The 19,994-nt window shown below is 33.9% G+C and overlaps 1 protein-coding gene across 1 annotated transcript in view; it reads left to right on the top strand.

Annotated features, from left to right (window-relative positions):
- The window catches only part of LOC122796967 (cadherin-12-like), a 2,443,257-nt gene that overhangs the window by 2,006,637 nt on the left and 416,626 nt on the right, over positions 1–19,994 (top strand). Inside the window, exon 6 of the mRNA XM_044065738.1 lies at positions 5,315–5,568. Coding sequence (XP_043921673.1) covers positions 5,315–5,568 — 254 coding nt within the window. The remainder of the gene's footprint in view (positions 1–5,314; positions 5,569–19,994) is intronic.

The following is a 19,994-nucleotide window of genomic DNA, read 5'->3' as shown; positions in this document are numbered from 1 at the left end:
GAGACTGGAGAATGAGTGTAGGATTCTGAGGAGATGTTTCAAAGAAATCTGTTTGATGGAGATGAGTCAGCAAATGATGGATGTATAATCATAACTCTAAACCAAAAAGCAATGACAGACATTTTGAAAACTTATAACCCAAATTAAAAACACCTTGTAACTGATGTTGAGATGAGTAAACAGTTAACTAATACAAATAAACAGCCAAGTGGAATAAATACAAGAAAAAAAACAATAGCAAAACTTAAAATGTATTCAATAAAAAAAAAACTTTTTTAAAACAAAAAAAAAAACCTTTATTAAAAACCTTTAGTGTTAAACATAAACATAAAATGAAAGATAGTAAAAGAAAAAAAAAGAAATCTATCGATAAAGTGCAAAAGACAGAAAAAGAAAAATTAAAGGGATAAGTACAAAAGAAAAAAGAAGTGAAATTGATGAAAAAAAATCATATGCAGCTAATGAATGAGGGTTGGTATATTGCTTAAGGTGGTGGATGTACAGACACAAGGTGCAGTGTTTGATTCTCACCTTTAGAAAAGAAAATTGGCTAGGTTTAGAATGGCCTATTAAGAAAGCTAACCTAGTAATTAGTCATGAACGTATGAAACCATGAATCTAAAGAAAAGGGAAAATAAACATTTTAGAATGCTTTCTATAAAAGTAAATTATATTAAGAATATAATGAGAAGAATAGGGATTTTGATGTGGTGTAATACATGTAATGTAGATGTAATTATGTTAGAAGACACAAGATTTTTAGCAAATGAAGAAAGATTACATACAGAAAAGCTATACGGAGGAAGGATAATCTAGAATTTGGGAAATTAGAGATGTTCTGGAATAGGTGTATTCTGTAGAAATATAGTAAAGATATTAGGTGTAACTTTAGCAAAACTGGGAAGATTAACCACTGTGGATTTAAAACGGAAGGAAGACGTACATAGCATTATAACGCTATATGATTATTCTAATTGTAAAGAAAGGGAAAGCTTATTTCATCAGATTTTATACTATGTAATGATAAATATAAATATTATACAAACAGGGGACCTTAATTGTGATTTAATATGGAAGCATGAAAAGCAATGAAATGATATAAGAAAAATGTTAGAAGTTATAAGACGTGGTTAATTAAAACTTTGGGAAAATAATGGATTTACAACAGGGGTATGCACAGAACTGAAATAGATCATTTTATTTGTATCAGAAGGTTTTGTTACAGGAGAAGGGGAGGAAGTTGAAACAGGATTTTTTGATCATTTTGCAACATGGCTAGAGATAAAGGAAAACAACAATAACAATAAGCTAAAAAAGGTAAATGAGAAAGCATGGAATGAAGAAGGAAAGAGATTAGTAATACGTGGAATGATCATATTACTATAAGAACATTTTACAAACATAGTCTGAATGGTGAATGATGTTAGGAAAAATATAACAATTTTTTTTATAGTGGCAATATAATGTGAGAAAAGTAGAGAAAGAAAAATATAAAATAACATAAAACAATGCATTGGAAGATTTAGAAAAAAATGATAGAAAGTACTTTGACAAAGAAAAAGAATTATATGAAAGAAATCAAGAAAAATGTAAGAATTGTTAAATAAGCAAATATATATTTTTTACAAGGAAAAAAGAGAATAATTATTGAGTTACTTAAGTAGATTAGTTAAGGAAGATGGTAGTAAAATGAGAGAAATAAGATGTAAAAGGAGAAATAGAAAGAACTCAGGAAAAGCGTATGCATAGTGTAGTACAATATGTACAAAAATGTTTGAAGAATAAAGAAGGTAGTGAAAAACCCTGGAAAGTAAAAAAAGTTAACAGAAAAAAGAATAAAGAGTTGGAAAAGAATATTTATTTAAATGAGCTACATAAAGTATTAGCACAACTAAATATCAGTTTGCCTGCAGGACTGGATGTAACTGGTATGAAATGTCTAAAAATGTAATGGATTGGCAAAAAATGTATATTTTTAAAGATTTTGAATTAATGTATAAATAATGGTTTAAAGAATTATGTAGAGGAATACTTAAATTCATATGGAAGATAGAAGACAATTAAAAAAAAAAAAACTGGAAACCGATAGTACTGAATAACAATGATTTGAAGATTGTTGTGAAAATAATACAAACATAGAGTTGAAACTAAAAATGGAAAATATTATGAATGGTAGTATATATATATATATATATATATATATATATATATATATATATATATATATATATATATAGTATAAAAGGGCAGGGTTGTCAAGAAAGATTAATGATAGAGAAATTGTGGATGATATTATGAATAGAAGACCTTAATATGACATTTAACACAAGTGGATATGAAATCTTATGGGGATAATGGAAGAATGTAATAAAAATGAGAAAGTCAGAACATTATGTATGCCAGCATATAGTAATCATAAAGTAAAAATACTTGTAAATGGCTGGATAAGCCAAGAGATATATATGAGGAGTGGTGTAAAACAGCATTGTCCAATGAGCTGTATACTCTTTGCATTAATTATGAATGTGATAGCATGTGAAATAAATTACAAAATGAAGGAGGTGGGTTATACCACACCTGAAGGGTTAAGAATTCTAGTTTTGTTAACATATTCAGATGACATTATATTAATTTCAAGAAATAAAATTTGGATAAAAGAAGTAATAATTTGCACAAATAAGTGTCTATAAGTGATAGTGATGGCTTTAAATAAAGAGAAAAGTAAAGGTTTAGGTGATGTAGTAAAATTTCTGTGTTAGGGATAAAATTTGGGAAGACAGATGCAAGTAGAATTCATTGGGAAGAAACAATAGAAGAAATAAAACAAGCATCGCTTTTTTTGGGGAACATATACATTTTCATTCAGAAAAAAAAAGCTTATTTCAGAAATTCAGTACTGATAAGTAAAATGGCATACTTAGCATGGGTATTTATTAAAAGGGATTATTTCAGATTTTTTTCACTTATATGGGGTTCTACACTAACCCAGTAAAAAGATGAATTTTGTAGGCAAATAAAGAAGAACTATGTTTGCAGTTAATTATCTCAGTAGTATAAAATGCTTCATTAAAGTTGTACAAAGTGATAAATTGGATAAATGAAAAAGATGAGCAATTAGTAGAAAAATTGTGTAAATATAAGTATGATACATTTTGAGGTATGGTAAAAAGAGTAAAGGAGAAAATTAATATATAAATGAAAAATTAAAATGTTACAAAGAAAAACATATTTTTGTGTAAAATAAAAATTAATTATATAGAAAAAATATAGAAAAATATGGTATACGAATGTAATGATAAAACATGATAGATAAACAATTAAAGCTAAAAAAATAAGACGCAACAAGTGTAATCAGAAAGTAGAATGTCAAGATTTTTGTAGTGACTGGTAATAGATAAATTGTCAGTGAGAGGAAATATGCCGTATACAAAGAAAAATGATAGAATATGTTTACATTTTCAAGAATTGTCAAGAAGAAAAAGAAACTATGGAACATGTGTTTTTGAAACGTAAAAGAGTAAAAAAGTTTGGGGAGAACTAAGTAATGAAGATTTTTTTCTAATATATAAAAGAAGCTAATATAATAAACATGAATATGCTAATGTATGGATATATGGATATAAAAACAGAAGCAAAGAATAAGTTAAAAGAATCGATAAAAAGTTATTTTATGTTACTTGGGTTATATGGAATTAAAGAATAAATGAAACTATGTTTAATGGTAAATTGATTTTATCAACAATATTAAGTAAAATCAGATGGTGATTATGGAAAAATGAATGCAGGTCTAATAGGGATGAAAATTTAGTATGATTCTAAAAGAAATGTTGAATATGTGTAAATAGATTTGTATATCTATATATTTGTACATTTGCAGATCTTTGTATATATGTAAATATTTTGTAAATAAGAGTTATCTTTGTCTATAAAAAAGGGCCCCTACACTTTCTGATAGGTGCAATGGAATTTTTTATTTTTTCCTTGGCTATCACCAAATAAGACAGATGGTAATCAGTTTAATGTCTCATCCAAGGGATGACATGTTCAGGAGTACACTACACCCTTTATGCTGTACTACAATGTCAATATGTGTGTGGGAATAGAAATCACAGCATTCTGCACCAAAGACGTGTGCTACCTGCAATGCCACTGATAATGATTGTAATTAAATTCCATTCTCGTGGAATTTAACTTTTAGCTTTCTTTTATGATTTTATGATTTTTGGGGGGATTTTGTCATTTCTGTATTCTTTTATTAGTTACTAAAATCTGTCTTGTGATGCAGCTCTATTTAACTTATTAGTCATGAAAATGTCCTGTTATATATAATACAAACCAGTAGCCTACCCTTGTTTCTTTTGAAGTTGTTAAAATGGTCAAATTAATCTATTAAAATCATGTACAATTAAATGTGTAACCAATTTCCATTTATACATCCATCCACAATCCCTTTCTCTCATTTTTCGCATGAACTTGGGGTATTACATCAACTGTAACAATCTAGAGCCAATATTGACACCACCAGGTCTATAGCACTGCCACATAACATATTTGATCTATAACAATTGTTCAGGTAGTATTTCAAAATGACATATTTGGTATTCTATCACCTTTCTGACAGCTTAGGTGCATTTGTGAGGCGTATACTTTTGCAGCACTTGCAGAATTCTACGTCACTCATTTCTGCCTACTTATATGCCTATTAGATAGTATGCGCATATTATTAATCAGCATCTTACTTCTATTATTAGCAGTTTGTCTCTTTATTAATGTCACTTAGGTTCTTTAAATACTATTAGTTATACAGAAGAATATATTTAAAAAATCTAAGAAATGCAAAGAAGTTGTTTGCAGAGATATAAGTTTTGTGTGGCTCAAAAGTAGGTAAACCATGGCTGTCTGTGTACAGGATGGCACAGCTACTTTATTTGTATTTTTTTTATTTATTTAGTTAGTTTGTTGTTGTTTTGTTTTAATGAAGTGCTGGAATTTGTCTGATTATAAGATTTTCATGGCAAGAAAATAAGCATACAAGACAGATTATACCTGTGTAAAAATTATGGTCTTAAAATGTTACTAGAAACAAATTTCACATAAAGAGAGTAAGATTATCAAAGACATGGCAAAGAACTTAAATGGTGCATCTGCCTAACAATCCTTGTTAGTCATGTCCTACATATCTGTTTTCAAGTTATTATAGAACACCTGGATTATAGACTCAGTACCCAAAACAGTCAGTTGTATTATTTTCCTTAAAATGATCTTAGGTTGTATAAGGATATAAACACTCCTTTATTTTACTGTTACTCTGCAGCCCTTGGACTATGAAAGCAAGAAAGCCTACACTTTCAAAGTCGATGCTTCCAATGCACACTACGACCACCGATTCCACAGCATGGCACCACTTAAAGATACAGCCACTGTAAAGATCGCCGTATTAGATGTTGACGAACCTCCCGTCTTTAGCAAGCACAGTTATACATTAGAAGTTCATGAAGACACCCCGGTCGGCACTATTATAGGAGCAGTAACTGCACAGGACATTGATGTTAGCAACAGCCCAGTCAGGTAACCCAGTTAATGAAACTGTTGTCTCAAACTTCTCTGGCTTTTAAAATGAAATATTTGTCAAATAATTTATTTTTCTGTACATTGCAGAAGCTATAATATTCAGACATTTATGAACATGAGTAATTATGTTAACTTGTATTGTTTTATACTCTCCATTCCTTACAACTGATGAGCATCATACCACTTTGATGAAAAACAAAGCATGAATTTATTACCAGAATATTAAAGACTTCAAAATGTAATTGTTGTAATTGTTGCTTCAAATTAATATCTCTGACAGTTGACACAGAATATGGCTTTGAAAAACATCAAAGTATGGCAAACAGACATAACAGCCACCTCTGATTTGAAATTTTGTTTTGATATTATCTTATTAATTATGTACAAGTCATATTAGCATGACCACACGGGAATAATAAATCTCTTTAGCTGTAAACACTCTGGAATATTTCCTATGCTAACATGTTGGGCATTGTTTTATAAACTGTCTCGGAAAGACTGACTCTGCTAATGAAGTTTTATTCTGTGCATTTGGGAAACAATTCTTTTGTAGTTTAGTTTACAGTTTATTCCAGATCACAGTTAAAAATAATGTATATTAATGCTAAATATAAATTGTATTATTCCAGAGTAGGTATTTTGAGTTATCTTCTATGACATTTTTGTCTAGCTCTGTAGTAGATTTCATTATTAGGCTAATACTATGAAAGGATCCTGCAGCTCTTCTATTGACTGAAGGATTTCACGTGAGTTGCTGCTCTTTTGTTTTGCATACTGCAATTTAGCTTGGGTGTAGTTAGTATTTCAGGATATTAAAGATAATTATAATACTGCAGTAGCAGCAGTCTGAAGAAAGGTGATTCATGATTCTGAGCTCTTTAAGTTTTTCTCAAGTCTTTCTCAAACTTAGAGTAAGGACTTGTACAAGCTGGAGAAAAAGCTTATCTTACACCTAAAAAATAAATAAGTAAATAACTTGACTTTTAGACTTTAAGATGAGCAAAAGAAGATGTTTGTTATATTGTGGCTGTCATTGTAATAATTAAAACAAATGTCAGTTAAACCTATAATAAAATAATGTGTAATGAGTTAAGCCATAGAAAACTGGCAGTTACTGATGCTTCCATTAGTTTCTAATACATTACTTCTCCTTCAAGTATTTGTTTTTTCCATAATTATATACTTTTAAAAAGCTGATGTTTGAAACAGAGCTTGCTTGCAAGACATCTGTTTTCTGGTAGCCATTTGTAATTTTAGGGCTGTATATTCCATGTATTTATTATCCATTTTAGGTGCACAGTAAGACAGTGGAGAAGGTATCACAAAGTATATTATTTGGTCCTTAGGTGTGGGGAGATGGCTATCTGACATGTGCTAGTACCCTTGACTTTGTTCCTGTCCCTAGTACCCTTGACTCTGTTCCTGTCCCTAGTACCCTTGACTCTGTTCCTGTCCCTAGTACCCTTGACTCTGTTCCTGTCCCTAGTACCCTTGACTTTGTTCCTGTCCCTAGTACCCTTGACTCTGTTCCTGTCCCTAGTACCCTTGACTCTGTTCCTGTCCCTAGTACCCTTGACTCTGTTCCTGTCCCTAGTACCCTTGACTCTGTTCCTGTCCCTAGTACCCTTGACTTTGTTCCTGTCCCTAGTACCCTTGACTCTGTTCCTGTCCCTAGTACCCTTGACTCTGTTCCTGTCCCTAGTACCCTTGACTTTGTTCCTGTCCCTAGTACCGTTGACTCTGTTCCTGTCCCTAGTACCCTTGACTTTGTTCCTGTCCCTAGTACCCTTGACTCTGTTCTGTCCCTAGTACCCTTGACTTTGTTCCTGTCCCTACTAGCACAATCAGTAAAAAGAATGTAGACGATCTCAGATCATCACATGCTGTTTTCATCTTTGGCAAAGTGAGTCATTTTCTTTTGCTAATTTGCTGCAAGCAAGCAGTCATGTCTAATGAATTTAGTCACAATGTGTATTTCCTGAAATTGGGAAGTCTACATTAATGGCTATTTTATGTCAAGCAGCTTCTCAACAAAATTTGTATAGCCACTTGTTGTCCTTTGGTAAGTAATAGTTTACTGCCTTTGTGAGCCATTTTAAGCCCAGCCAGTTTCACTTTCAAAGGAGAAAATCAAATCCAGTACCTTATGTCTTTAAGGTAAACATCTTAACCAATACACCATCTGACCCAAAAAATAAATCTAAGTATATGATGTAGGGATAGAACCCACAGCCCTCTACTCACCAGTGGTTAGTATATCACCTGATGAGCTGCCGACTCTACTAGTAGTACTCATTTTCCTATTCTCTCACAATAGGAGAGAAAGCTACCAGTGCCTTGATCCAACTCTTCTCTAACTAACCCTTTAGATTTCAAGCAGTTTTGAAAGCCAAGGATACACTAGTAGCCTAAACTATACTAAAATCCTACTCTGGGATGGCGACACTCATACTGTTTTACTGAGCATAAATCTACTATTCCCATTGTTCGCATACAGACATGGAAGGAGCCCTAGGCTAAGGTGTGAGCAGAAAATGCATTCCTTTGAAAACATGCATGAGAAGCAGAGTATATCTCATAGGCTTTCTTACTCCTGGGGAAAATAAATGAAATAAATAAAAGCCTCTGTTAGGTTGAATCACTTACAAGCGGCTTTCAATTTTGATTGTGTTCATTGCATTGCAGTAATAAGTTGATCTGCCATTGTAAGACATGCTAACCACTTTTAATGAAAAAAATGTTATCCAGTAATATCTTCCAATTAAACATATACAAGAAAGCAGCTGTTGTATAGCTTGCTCTTCAGAACAGGGCACTCTTCTTTTGTTGAGCAGTAGGATTATCTGGACTCTTGAGTGTTGTCAAAATATAAAGGGTATCAGTCATTTCCAAATACCAAAACTCTTTCATATTATTTTATGATCAGCAGTTTATTGGCCAGACATTGATTTGTCTGCTTTTCTTTCTATTACATTTCACTGCTATTGCAATTCAATGACAGACACACAGATAACAGGGGTGATTGCAATACTTCATTAGTTTCAGTGTAGGGCAGGCCAAATCCACACAAAGTGAGGCATTCCAGGTCTTAGACCTTTATATCTTAATAACAAATAAACCTGAATCCAGTGGATGGTGGAGATGACTCAGGGTTCAAGTATACTACTTCTTGTTTAATTATTCAGAGTAGAATGGACTGCTTTCTAACTTTCCGTAGCCTAGACATGGGTGTTAAGGAAAAAAAAAAATTCTTGTTGTGTTCTGGCCTTTGAGGTAGTGGCTCTATCTAACAAAAATCTCACTCCTCAGGAGAAGACAACCTAATGTTGCATGGGTCCTTTAATGCTAAAATGCAGATATACTCATAAAGTTAAAAATAATGCACCACTTCACCATTTGCCACATAACCTTGTTTTCATCCTACCTTCATTTGTATGGCAGTGTATTTTACATGGAAAATAACAATATACATTAATTTGAGCGTCCACACCAACCTTGAATGGGTGTAACGCCGAAACAGAATATTGAATTTGAAAGTGACAGTTGGAATGTCATACAAAACACTGAATACGACATTTTTGACTGCTCCACTACCTAAACAGGTGCTACCATGGGTCAAAAATGGGGGGATATTGTGTGTTTTGCATATCTCCGGTTCGCAATTGTGAGAATCTGCTGCACTGCTTTCGCACATTTTCCGATTGGCCATCTGGTACAGCATTACTGCCTTTGCTGTGTTCCAGCTGTTATACTCACCCATATCCAAACACTCAATTGTTATGCTGTTAGTAGTTTCCAGAATTATAGTGATCTTATGTGTAATACAACAGAACTGCTGTCACTATATTGGAAATTTAAGCTTAAATTTTGTTAGTAAAGGAACCTAGATGGAGGGCTGTGACTCATTCTTGGGAAATGAGACACCAGTCTCATAAATTCCTGGCATTCTACTTAAAACAATATCATGGAGGAGAGTTACTGACCCTGAAAAGATGAATATTTCTTTACAAATTTTATTCAAAATTATACTCCTTGCCACTGGCAAGATAACTCTTCTAGTGGATCTCGGTTTCTCAACATTCTGAATAATCTTTATGAAGTTTATAACATCAAGTGATCCTGTAGCACAATTGACCTATTTATTCCCCAATGGGTAAGAGACATCCACGAAACCATCATCCAGATAATAAACAGGGTTTTTGCTTATCCACATTATCACCTCTGTGCATCATGTGCACTTGCCAGCCCCCTCATACATATGTGCTTCCATGCATAGGCTGATTCTTGCTGCAATGCTTTATATTGCATTAGAAGGGCCATGATCTTAGTTATGGCATAATTTGCTGTACCCTCCCTTCTGCAGGATAGGATAGCTTCTGTGAGGTTTAAACTCCTTAGTTTGCTTGAATTGTCTGTAGGTATTATTTCTTTATGGTTAGCACTGATGCAGACCATCTACAGCAGTAGATTTACATCTTAATGCAAGTAGCATAATTTTATACTCAAATGTTTTTTATTTTGTTGAAATAACACAATAATTTAATACATTCATAACAATCAATAACTATTTACAGTATTTACATTCAGCCTGAAAAAAAGGATTCAGATAAAAACATATGTAACTAAATAATAACTTAATATATGAACTATGATGGGAAGAGTTTGGTTTCATCTGTAGGGTATCAATCAAATTCAAGACTTTCCTTCACGGACTATTAAACAATGGCTTAGGAAAAGTTCTTAGCTCTTTAGTTCTTTTAGTGGTAGAATTTTCATGCTGCATAGTGGTGGAAGTCATATTGGAATACCTTGGATTTATTCTATGAAATATCCCTTGGCTTTTCAAGCAATTTTTGCCATTTTTGCAAGCACTATTGAAGAAGTACAAATACTGGATAATGTCCCCTAGGCAGAAGTATTCATCAATTAAGATGTCTCACAACTGTTTCTCTGCTGAAAGGTACTGGTTCTGTTTCTCCTAGTCGTAGAATTTTGAATTAGCCTTAATGTGACAAAGATTCTTACAGGCAGAAGCCAAATTTCTGTTGTTTGCTAATGACTATACCTCTCCTTAGCAGTCCTCATCTAGAAGAAATTCTGTATCTTCAGTTCACCTTTATTTCTGGAGCTCATCAATACTAATGTTTAATTTAGGAAAAACAATCTTTTGCCAACTAAACTACCAGGTATGGATATGCAGCGTTGGCTACACTCTCTCCCTTTTGCATATTGACCATGGTCTCACCACAATACCCTGGTATTTGAATACACTAAATATATTGAAATTAAGGTAGATTATATTGAAAAAAATACAATACAAACTGGATACAAACAAAGCGGGGGGGGGCACAGAATTAATTATAATGACCCAAGAATACTTCACTGTGAGCTTGCAGTGCCATTATGCCTGTCATTCACTGGATCATTACGTATGAGCAGATTTCTCAAGATTAGAGGTATATAAGTGTTAAACCTTTCTTTATTAGAAAGCGGAACAGGACAAACTCAGAGTCATATAGTCATATAGACCCATAAGTTTATTCTCTTGTTATGGAATAATATAACTACTTTTGACATATTACACTATAATAATACATTAGCAAGTGTAAGTTAAAAAAATGACCTATGGTATAATTTAAACAGACTTATCTTTTGATAAGTTTATACCAAAGCCCAGATAAATAAATTAGTCAACTTGAAATTCATGTAATCTTGATAAATCAGATAGCACCATGGCTTATAAATAGGACATAGCAAGCATCATACAACAAATGGACAATGAAATTATAGGATACAGTCAAGGTGTCTCACAAGGCTATGGCCTAGCTCCACTTGTTTATGTTGTATGTTTCAGTCCTTTTTCATCTGAGGTATTCTTCAGTCTTTATGTGGATAACGTGAAAATGGGTAAACTGATTTCATCTGTTGCAGATAGGCATGCCTGCAAAATAACTTGACTAAAATGGCAAATGGTGACAAGATAATAATATAATGACAAACAAATCCAAAACTAATGAGACATAATCTGAAGTGTAAATATTTATTACAGCACACAGTGATTGAAACTTGGGATACATTTAAGGATCTGGGTATATATGGGCAGGCATACTTTGACTTTTTCTTATAGAATTAATGACAGTTATAAAACTATAGGTTGCATAAACAAACAAAAAAAGGAATATAAAGTTTAAGAAATCAGAAATGATGAAATCATTGCTTGCTACTTCCATTTTACACAAACAGTAGACTAAAATAATAATATGGAAACCTTATAAGGAAACTAGGATAAGTAAACTGGAAAGAGTGCAGCAGACATATACCAAAGGCATCCTTGGATGTGAAAGTTTAAGTTACTATGAAAGATTAATATAGCAGGACTTGTACAAGCCCTCATATAAATATTTGAGAGACATTTTGTTTCATGTTTATAGGGCATTTGCAGATCACTGTCTCTGTGATTATTTGGGGTTATCAAAGAAGAGTAGAGCACCATCAGACACCACGTGTAAGAGATTGTATAGGAATAAGAGCGGCACTAACTGCTTCCCTGACAGAGCTGCTGATGTCTGGAATAGACTACCAAATTATAATATGGCAAGCACTAGTTTAGGTATTTTTAAGAAGAACTTGAGCACTTATTATGGGGGTAACTGTTGGTTTGGTATGTTGGTAGACTAGAAGAGCATTATTTTCTGTACCTGAAATATTTGTATGGATAGATGGATGAATGGATGGATGGAGGTACATCCCTTTCTCCTTTAGAGCACTGGAACTGAAATGTAAGTCTCCATGTGAGAAGTTGTTTGCTCAGGCTCTTAAAAGGATGTATTTGTAACTAGCCTAATTAGCAGGTTAAATGCTCCCAAAGTGATATTTCTCTCCACAGTTCCTTATATAAATATGTATACCCTTACTCCCATTTCCAATTCATGTTTTAAACAACCAGAAGTTAACTTGCTTCCTTGATGTCAGTGGGAAGTGGGATTCGGCTTCATATATTCCAGGTTATTTGCTTAATTGTTTATCTAGCATAAATTCCTGTTTGCAAGATATTGTCCCAGCATGGGTGCAAGTCACTGCAAATATTTCAGAAAGTACTTCACATCCTGCTTTTAGTACAACTTGTAGCTCCCCTACATATCAAACAATGACATCTACTGCACTGTAAAGTTGTCCTCGAATTCTTGAGGATGAGAAAAAGAGTTCAAGTCACATTGAGACATTTTATCTTCCCGCACAGATTTGTCAGAGTAGGATAGTAGACTCATAGTAGAATATGTCAAGAGATTCACTGCAGATAAGTATAGAGACACTGTCTGACTTAGCAGCACAACAGGAACTACCATCTTCAATTTGAAGGGTAAATGTCAGTGGATAAACACTAGCTTCTGGAACATTTAACTGATATGCCATATGATCTTTAATATATCCGTAAAACAACTAAACGCTTGTGTCACAAGTGATATGGCATGTTATATGTCAAGAACTGTTTCAATCCAAAGCTAAAGCTACGTGCTCTTTCAAGTTCCTTCTCATCCACTGCATGACACTATGAAACATATTATCACAGTGCCTGCACTGAGCTCTAAAATAATTATGCAACCTCAATGTACAAAAAGAAAAAAAAAAGAAAGAAAAACATGAATATCTTAAATAGTAATGCTTACTTTCAAGAAAAAATATATTTTGCTCCTCTTTGGTGGATACTGGTCACCTTTACATAGTGTACCAAAGGGGTGTGAAAACTAGATCAGCTGTGAAAGCTAACAGTTCCCAGTCTGTCATATGAGCACAGATTCTACAACTGATTATCCACTAAGTATGAGCCTCTTGGACTGCCTTCCTACTTTATGTAATGAGGTGATAAGATACTACTTAACCAAATGACCCAAGGTGTGGTTTTGCTTTGGGAACATGTATGAAAAACTTAACTAGCCAGTCTTGCTGCAGTCATAACAACCTTTTCTTTCAACACTAATATTGCCCACAGCAAGGTTTATACTGTCCTAATAAAGAAGCCACAAAAGTGAATCTTACCAGTTTCAGTGTCTTCTTACAGGGAGATGATCTGTTTCCTTCCAGTTCGATGTGGGGAGGATTAATACATTTTGTAGCCTTATAACATGATTTTTTTAAAATATTATGTCAATCCTCTGAGTATATTGGACAAATCTGTCTGAAAATGTACTTCCCTGTACCACTTCCTTTCACTGCCAGTGTTTCTGATAGCAGACATCAAAACTTTAAAGAGTTAAGTTAATATCAGAATTATCTTACAGTTATTTAAGTTTACCAACATTATATGAACTTACTGAATGTTGTTACAGCACACCTGATTTTCAAGTAAACTTTGTTGAAGGTAGCATTATACTGACATACTAGAATACTTACATTGGTTATTTTTGCTCTATTAACAGTTCTTCTTAATTTTCACATTACTAGTCTCCCAGTCCGATCTTATGATCTGAAGCAGATGTTTCTGTTTGTAAGTTGCCTTTTTAATGATTTCATGAAAAAAAACAGCAAAATAAACAGCCAGAGTAAAAGACAGGTGCAACTTTACTTTTTTATAGTGCAAAAAGGAAATATAACCATGTATCTCAGGCATCTTACAAAAACTGCATTCAAGTAAACATGCACAGATAACCAACCACATGCCTTATATCATTAATATGCTACACTACCTCCTACTATATTTACTACTCCCAATTATTATTATAACCTGGGAATCAGATATTCATTATGTTTAAATGTTAATATTTAATTAGAGCATAAGGTAAACATTTATATGCAGGCAACTATAAAAGCAATAATGCTTTCATTTTATTAATACTACCTATGAAATAATAATTTATTATGTCAAATTATTTAAATGTGGTGTTGTGTTAGTCCAGAGTGTTATAGCTACAGTATCAATATTCACCAATCTAGTTACAATCTTCATTTCAGAATTTATGCTCAATGCTGTAATAATTTATAGTATCTTTTCTTATAATAGCTAAGGAATGGCCTTAGACATAATTTATCTTGCAATACACGATTAGACACATTTCTCCACTTTACTGTCTAAGTGAATGTTATCACAGCACAAAAGCACAATGTTCCACAAATAGAGAACATGAATGCTAGCCACGGTGGTGCAGCGCTAGAGTTGTCACCTCACAGCAAGAGGTTCTCCCGTTCAATTCTCGGCTGGAGCACCTTCTGTGTAGAGTCTGCATGTCCTCCCCATGGTCGAGTGGCATTCAAAAGACATGCGTGAATTGGCGTGCCTTCGTTGAAGGTTGGGTGTCGGGCTGGTACCTCGGCACTGTAAAAATCTACTGCCAATCATTAACGGACCGGAGTTCCACTGTGGTGATCCCTAACTGGGAAAAGCCGAAAGAAGATGAAGAAGAATGCTATTTGAGAACTTTCTCTGTGAGTTAAGATACTGTAAAACTAATAAATATGCTGAAAGCAGCTTTCAGCACATCTGGGGTTTGCCATTTTCTCCACTGTTGTATGATCATGGAATTGGTATATATAAATTGTCATCTCTACATGGATGTATATGGGCTTATACACTGCAAAAAAAATGTCTTTCAGGTTTCCGGATAATACATAATGCAATGATCCCTGAAATCTCACTTGTACAAGTATAATATACACACTTGCTTGTTTAAAATGGCATTATTTTTCTAGCACATTGACCAAATGACTGTGGGATTGATTTGTGTTTTATGGTGCCCTTGTAAAAAGTTTATATAGGTGAGACAAAGTAAGTAGTGGAAAAAAAATAAAAAATAATTTTGGAACATGTCATTGATATAAAGAATATTCAATTAAAGGTCAACAATGGGATTCTATTATTAAATCCTTAACTTCTCTGTCCCTTTTCTCCATATTTACTGTCCCTGCTATTAACAAACAACAATACAGCATTTAAAAGATTTTAAATCGACTATTTCTGTCCACTAGAACAATACCTTACTGTACTGTGGTGGTTTCACTTTCAAAAAACTTTTATCCCACCCTGGATAAGCTTGCTGCAGTCTCCAATTCATTGATGTCATCAAGGCCACTGAATTCAGGTAGTTTTCTGGCCAATTCCCTCCCCATACTGATATCACCATGACCATCCTAAAAACGCATCCATGCTGTCATGTAACAGCTTCCTGGTCCTTCCCCTACCCATACAGAAAGTAAAGGCTAGAACAAGGAAATAGTACATGAGTCAAGTCTCCTACTGTGAGCTGTCAAGCACAGCAGGTAACAGTTCAAATCACCCTTAGCACTTTGACAGCTAGGGAAGTTAGGTGTGAAGAGGGATATGAGATGAGTCAAAGTAGTCCAAGTCAGGCTTCACAAAAGACTGCAGTTTAGCCATTCTAAAAAGAAGCAGACGTAAAAAGCACTTTTAAAGTCTGTTCTATGGCATCTGTGCTGTTTGTGTTTTAAGTAGTCAATGAACGATATGAAATGTTACTTAAAACTAACAGACTGAAAGATAGCAGTGTATACAAGTAAAATCAATGTAGTAACAGGAGCTTTAGGAAGAAAGAGGCCTGCATGGTGTAATTTTTTTTACAAACAAGTACTGCATTGCGGGATAACTAGAGGCAGACTAAACAAAGGGAATTGCTTCAAGATGCCAGACCCTATGTGGCCAGACTCAGAAATTACATATACATTTTTTAAAACCCTGTAAATAGTCCCAGAGTGGTATTAAAATGTATGAAACACCAAACCATGATGAAATAAACTTGTTTTTTTTTTGTGTGTGTTTGGTTCTCCTTTAAGTAGTTTTGGTCACTAAACCATTTTTTGCAATGCAGATGAAATGTTTCACAAGTGAGATATATGGCTTTGTTGCAGTGTCCCTCTAATCTAAGAGGGGAATATTAAACAATACTTAGCATGTAAGACATATTTTTTATTCTGCTATGTATGACTTATAGCCCATATGAACCAAATGTTGAAATAAATTGTAACATGTTTTTGTAATTTTAATCTGTTAAGGATTCATATTGGTTCACTGATGTATATATAAATCAATTAGTGTTATTTAATGTTTCATTTCTCCTTGAAGGCCATTTGGTCAGGTTGCTAGAGAAATAAAGCTGTTTTAAAGAAGCAAGTGTGCATATTATAGTAATTTGTATTTTGCTTGTGCCTCAGTGATTTAATTATATCACTAGTACAAGTAGTTGTCAACATAAATATTACTTTTGGTTTGAAACACTAAGTTCTCTAAGATCAGGGCCTACAGTTTTCTCAATAGACACTGTTGTAACATAGCTCAGGCTTCATTTAGGCTGAAGACAGAACTGATGTGAGAAGACAAGGTGACAACTTAAATGGCTGTCTGCCATTTGAGCTTCTAGGACACCTTCACTAAAATCCTTCACCCCAAGTAAGTGAATACATTCATCACCCAGTGGTATTGTGGCCATTTGAACCACATGTCTTTGTTGGACAATGTAAATTCTCATCAGTCATGAACAGGTTAGAGACCTGGTCATAAATCCTTTTAAAGGCACAGCCTCATTTTTCTATCATGGTTAAAAAAATGCCTTAATCATATTTTGTCTTTTAGTACACCACTGACCATATTTTCATCTTTGGCTATGGCTGTGGACATTTATGTTTTTTAAAATTGCTGTTGCATGGTCATCTCCTGATATTTAGTGCTGATGGGAGCTCATCTTCTGATTCTTGAATGCATGTGCTGGCATCCTGTTAGTGGGTACACAACAATTTCCAATAAATAAAAAGCAACTTATCTACTTTTTTCTGCAATGGAATTTGATTAGGACCTGTGACTTTTCCATTTTCCTTCTATGTTTTACAAACCTTTCTGTTGTTTTCTCACTGGATATTAAGAAGAAAGTGTAACATATTTAAAACCATTTTGTTTTGGGAACATTTTGAAATCTTCAGAAATGCTTTGCAGGGTGAAATCAATGCAAAACTGTTCACCCAAGCCATTTCCTACTGGTATTGTTGCTAATAGTAAACCAATCTTCTTAGTGATGGTAGATGTTAACAAGCCACCTCCGACAATTTGACATGAACTTCAGTGGCAACTAGAAACACACTTTTCATGAAAAGGCATGCAGAATCAGTGTGCATATACTGCCATAGCAATGTTGGTAATTCTGAATGAAATAAGACTGTTAGTAGCAGTGTATTGTGGTTTATCTGGCATATAGTACAGAGTCTAGCTAAACCTTCATTTTGTGAATGCCTTGCTACCATGTGAAGCTATAAAACAGGCAACCTGACCAAGATTCATATATTTGTGTGTGTGTGTGTGTGTGTGTGTGTGTGTGTGTGTGTGTGTGTGTGTGTGTGTGTGTGTGTGTGTGTGCATATGCGTGTGTGTGTGTGTGTGTGTGTGTGTGTGTAAATATACATACATCGATATATATTTCTAAATCTCTCCTCTCTTTCTCTCTCTCTCTCTCTCTCTCTCTATATATATATATATATATATGTGTGTGTGTGTGTGTGTGTGTGTGTGTGTGTATACATATGTATATATATATATATATATATATATATATATGTACACAAACACACATACATCTGGATATATAGTAGACATATTGCACAATACATAACGCTCAAGAACTGGGAAAAAATGGAAAAAGCCTGCATGTGATTCATTGATAATTGACTAAAAGCCCTATTTTCTTAACCAGGTTAGAGAACTGGTGCAGAACCCTTTTAAGCCTTTACCCAGGCCATAAGGAAAGACAATATACAAAATGTAGCAAAGACCAAACTTAAAAATAATAGCAAGAAACATGAAAATATTAAACAAAAACAGTTTATTGCAGAATATGTAAAATATTTTAGAAGACAAAATTAACCCTTGTAAATTAAATAAGGAATGATTCAGTATGTTATAACTGTAAATCGCAGACATTACAGTTATTCAAGTGACATTGATATTAATTCAAAAGGTACTCTTTTGTTTTTTTTAAAGGCAGTGTTCCTGTATCATGGTAATTTCAGAGCGAAAATTATTCCAATACACAGGTACAAGTTTGAAGCCAGGTTTCTTGCAGATGACTATGGTAAATTGAGGCTTAGTGAGTTTTTTACACAAGTTGTAACACAGAGTGTAAAAGGACTCTTGGACTATTAGCATACTGACCCATAGATGGAGGTATGTTTCAGTATTTTCAGGAAGTATAATGACGTGTTGTACTTGCAGACATTTTTCTTTAGAAACTGTATTGAAATTATGCTCATTTGAGTTGGATAGAGAGATAAATCACAATACAAGGAAGAAAGAGGTCATTGTCTCTCTCTACTCTTCCCTCATTAGACCACTCCTCGAGTATAATGCCCCATTTGGCATGCACCTCACTAGACACCAGCAACAGCTGGATAGGCCACCGAAGTACCTCACAAAGAGGATCCTAGGCATTAAACACATGTCCTACATGGACAGACTCTTTTTGCACTCCAGTGTTAACTGCCCCAGAAGAGTTGTGTCCTGTTGCCCTGTAATGCAGAATGTCCTGTTGTGAAGATAATTTCTGAATCATTGAACCATAGTATTGGAGAATCCATAATTTGATAATTTAGCAATGACATTGTCACGATTTATAGTTTCAAAGACTCTCTTTAGATCAAGATCAATTGCACCAAATAGAAGCTTTTTCCCATATTTGCATGGATTTCTGATGTGTGGGAAGTAATGACAATCTATATGCTGTATTTGGTATAAATCAATGTTGGTTAATATTGAGGAGATGGAAAGTCTGAATTTAATGCTGTGTTTGTTGGTATATAAGCTTTCTGAATATGTTTTGCTAAAGGACAGTAATTTGCTATTGGCCTATTATAATCCACAGCTACCTAAGGATGAGAAACCATGGAAAAAGAAATAATTAAAGTGTCGGAAAAATCTAAGTTGTAAGAGATAGATTAAAGTTATGTCTCATAACATTTCATCTGTGTCCTGGACATCCTCCAATAAATGAAAGGCTGTCCAGTTGCCAAGCACTGCAAGACACTGTGTTGGTGGAACACTAAAGTGCTTTCAGCTAAACTAGTTTATGTTAGAGTTGTATTTTAATCTCTCCTGTAAACTGAAGGCATTTTTGCTATAGCCTTTTACTGTAAGTGTGCACACTATTGGTGCCCCCCATTTTTCTTCCTATTGTACTCCTAGGTCAGTTACTTAAACTACATTCTTTATCTTCAAAAAGGTTTACCTATGTACCTGCAGCCCATACTTGTAATGTTTTTCCCTATAGAAGTGGTTTTCCTTGTCACCACACTGTACTAGAGTAGTAGCACAAGATTTCTAGTCATTAGGAAGATACCATGATACACTGACCTGTAATTGATTGAGCTTGGTTTTCCTGATTGCTTTCTTGGAAGCCATCCTGGTCCACTTTTCTGGCTCATCTCACTCTGTTCAC

Source organism: Protopterus annectens, chromosome 3.part0, assembly GCF_019279795.1.
Source record: "Protopterus annectens isolate FY-2018-M chromosome 3.part0, PAN1.0, whole genome shotgun sequence".
Lineage (NCBI taxonomy): Eukaryota > Metazoa > Chordata > Ceratodontiformes > Protopteridae > Protopterus > Protopterus annectens.
Note: the sequence above shows the minus strand (reverse complement) of the source record. Positions and strands in the feature narration are given on the sequence as shown.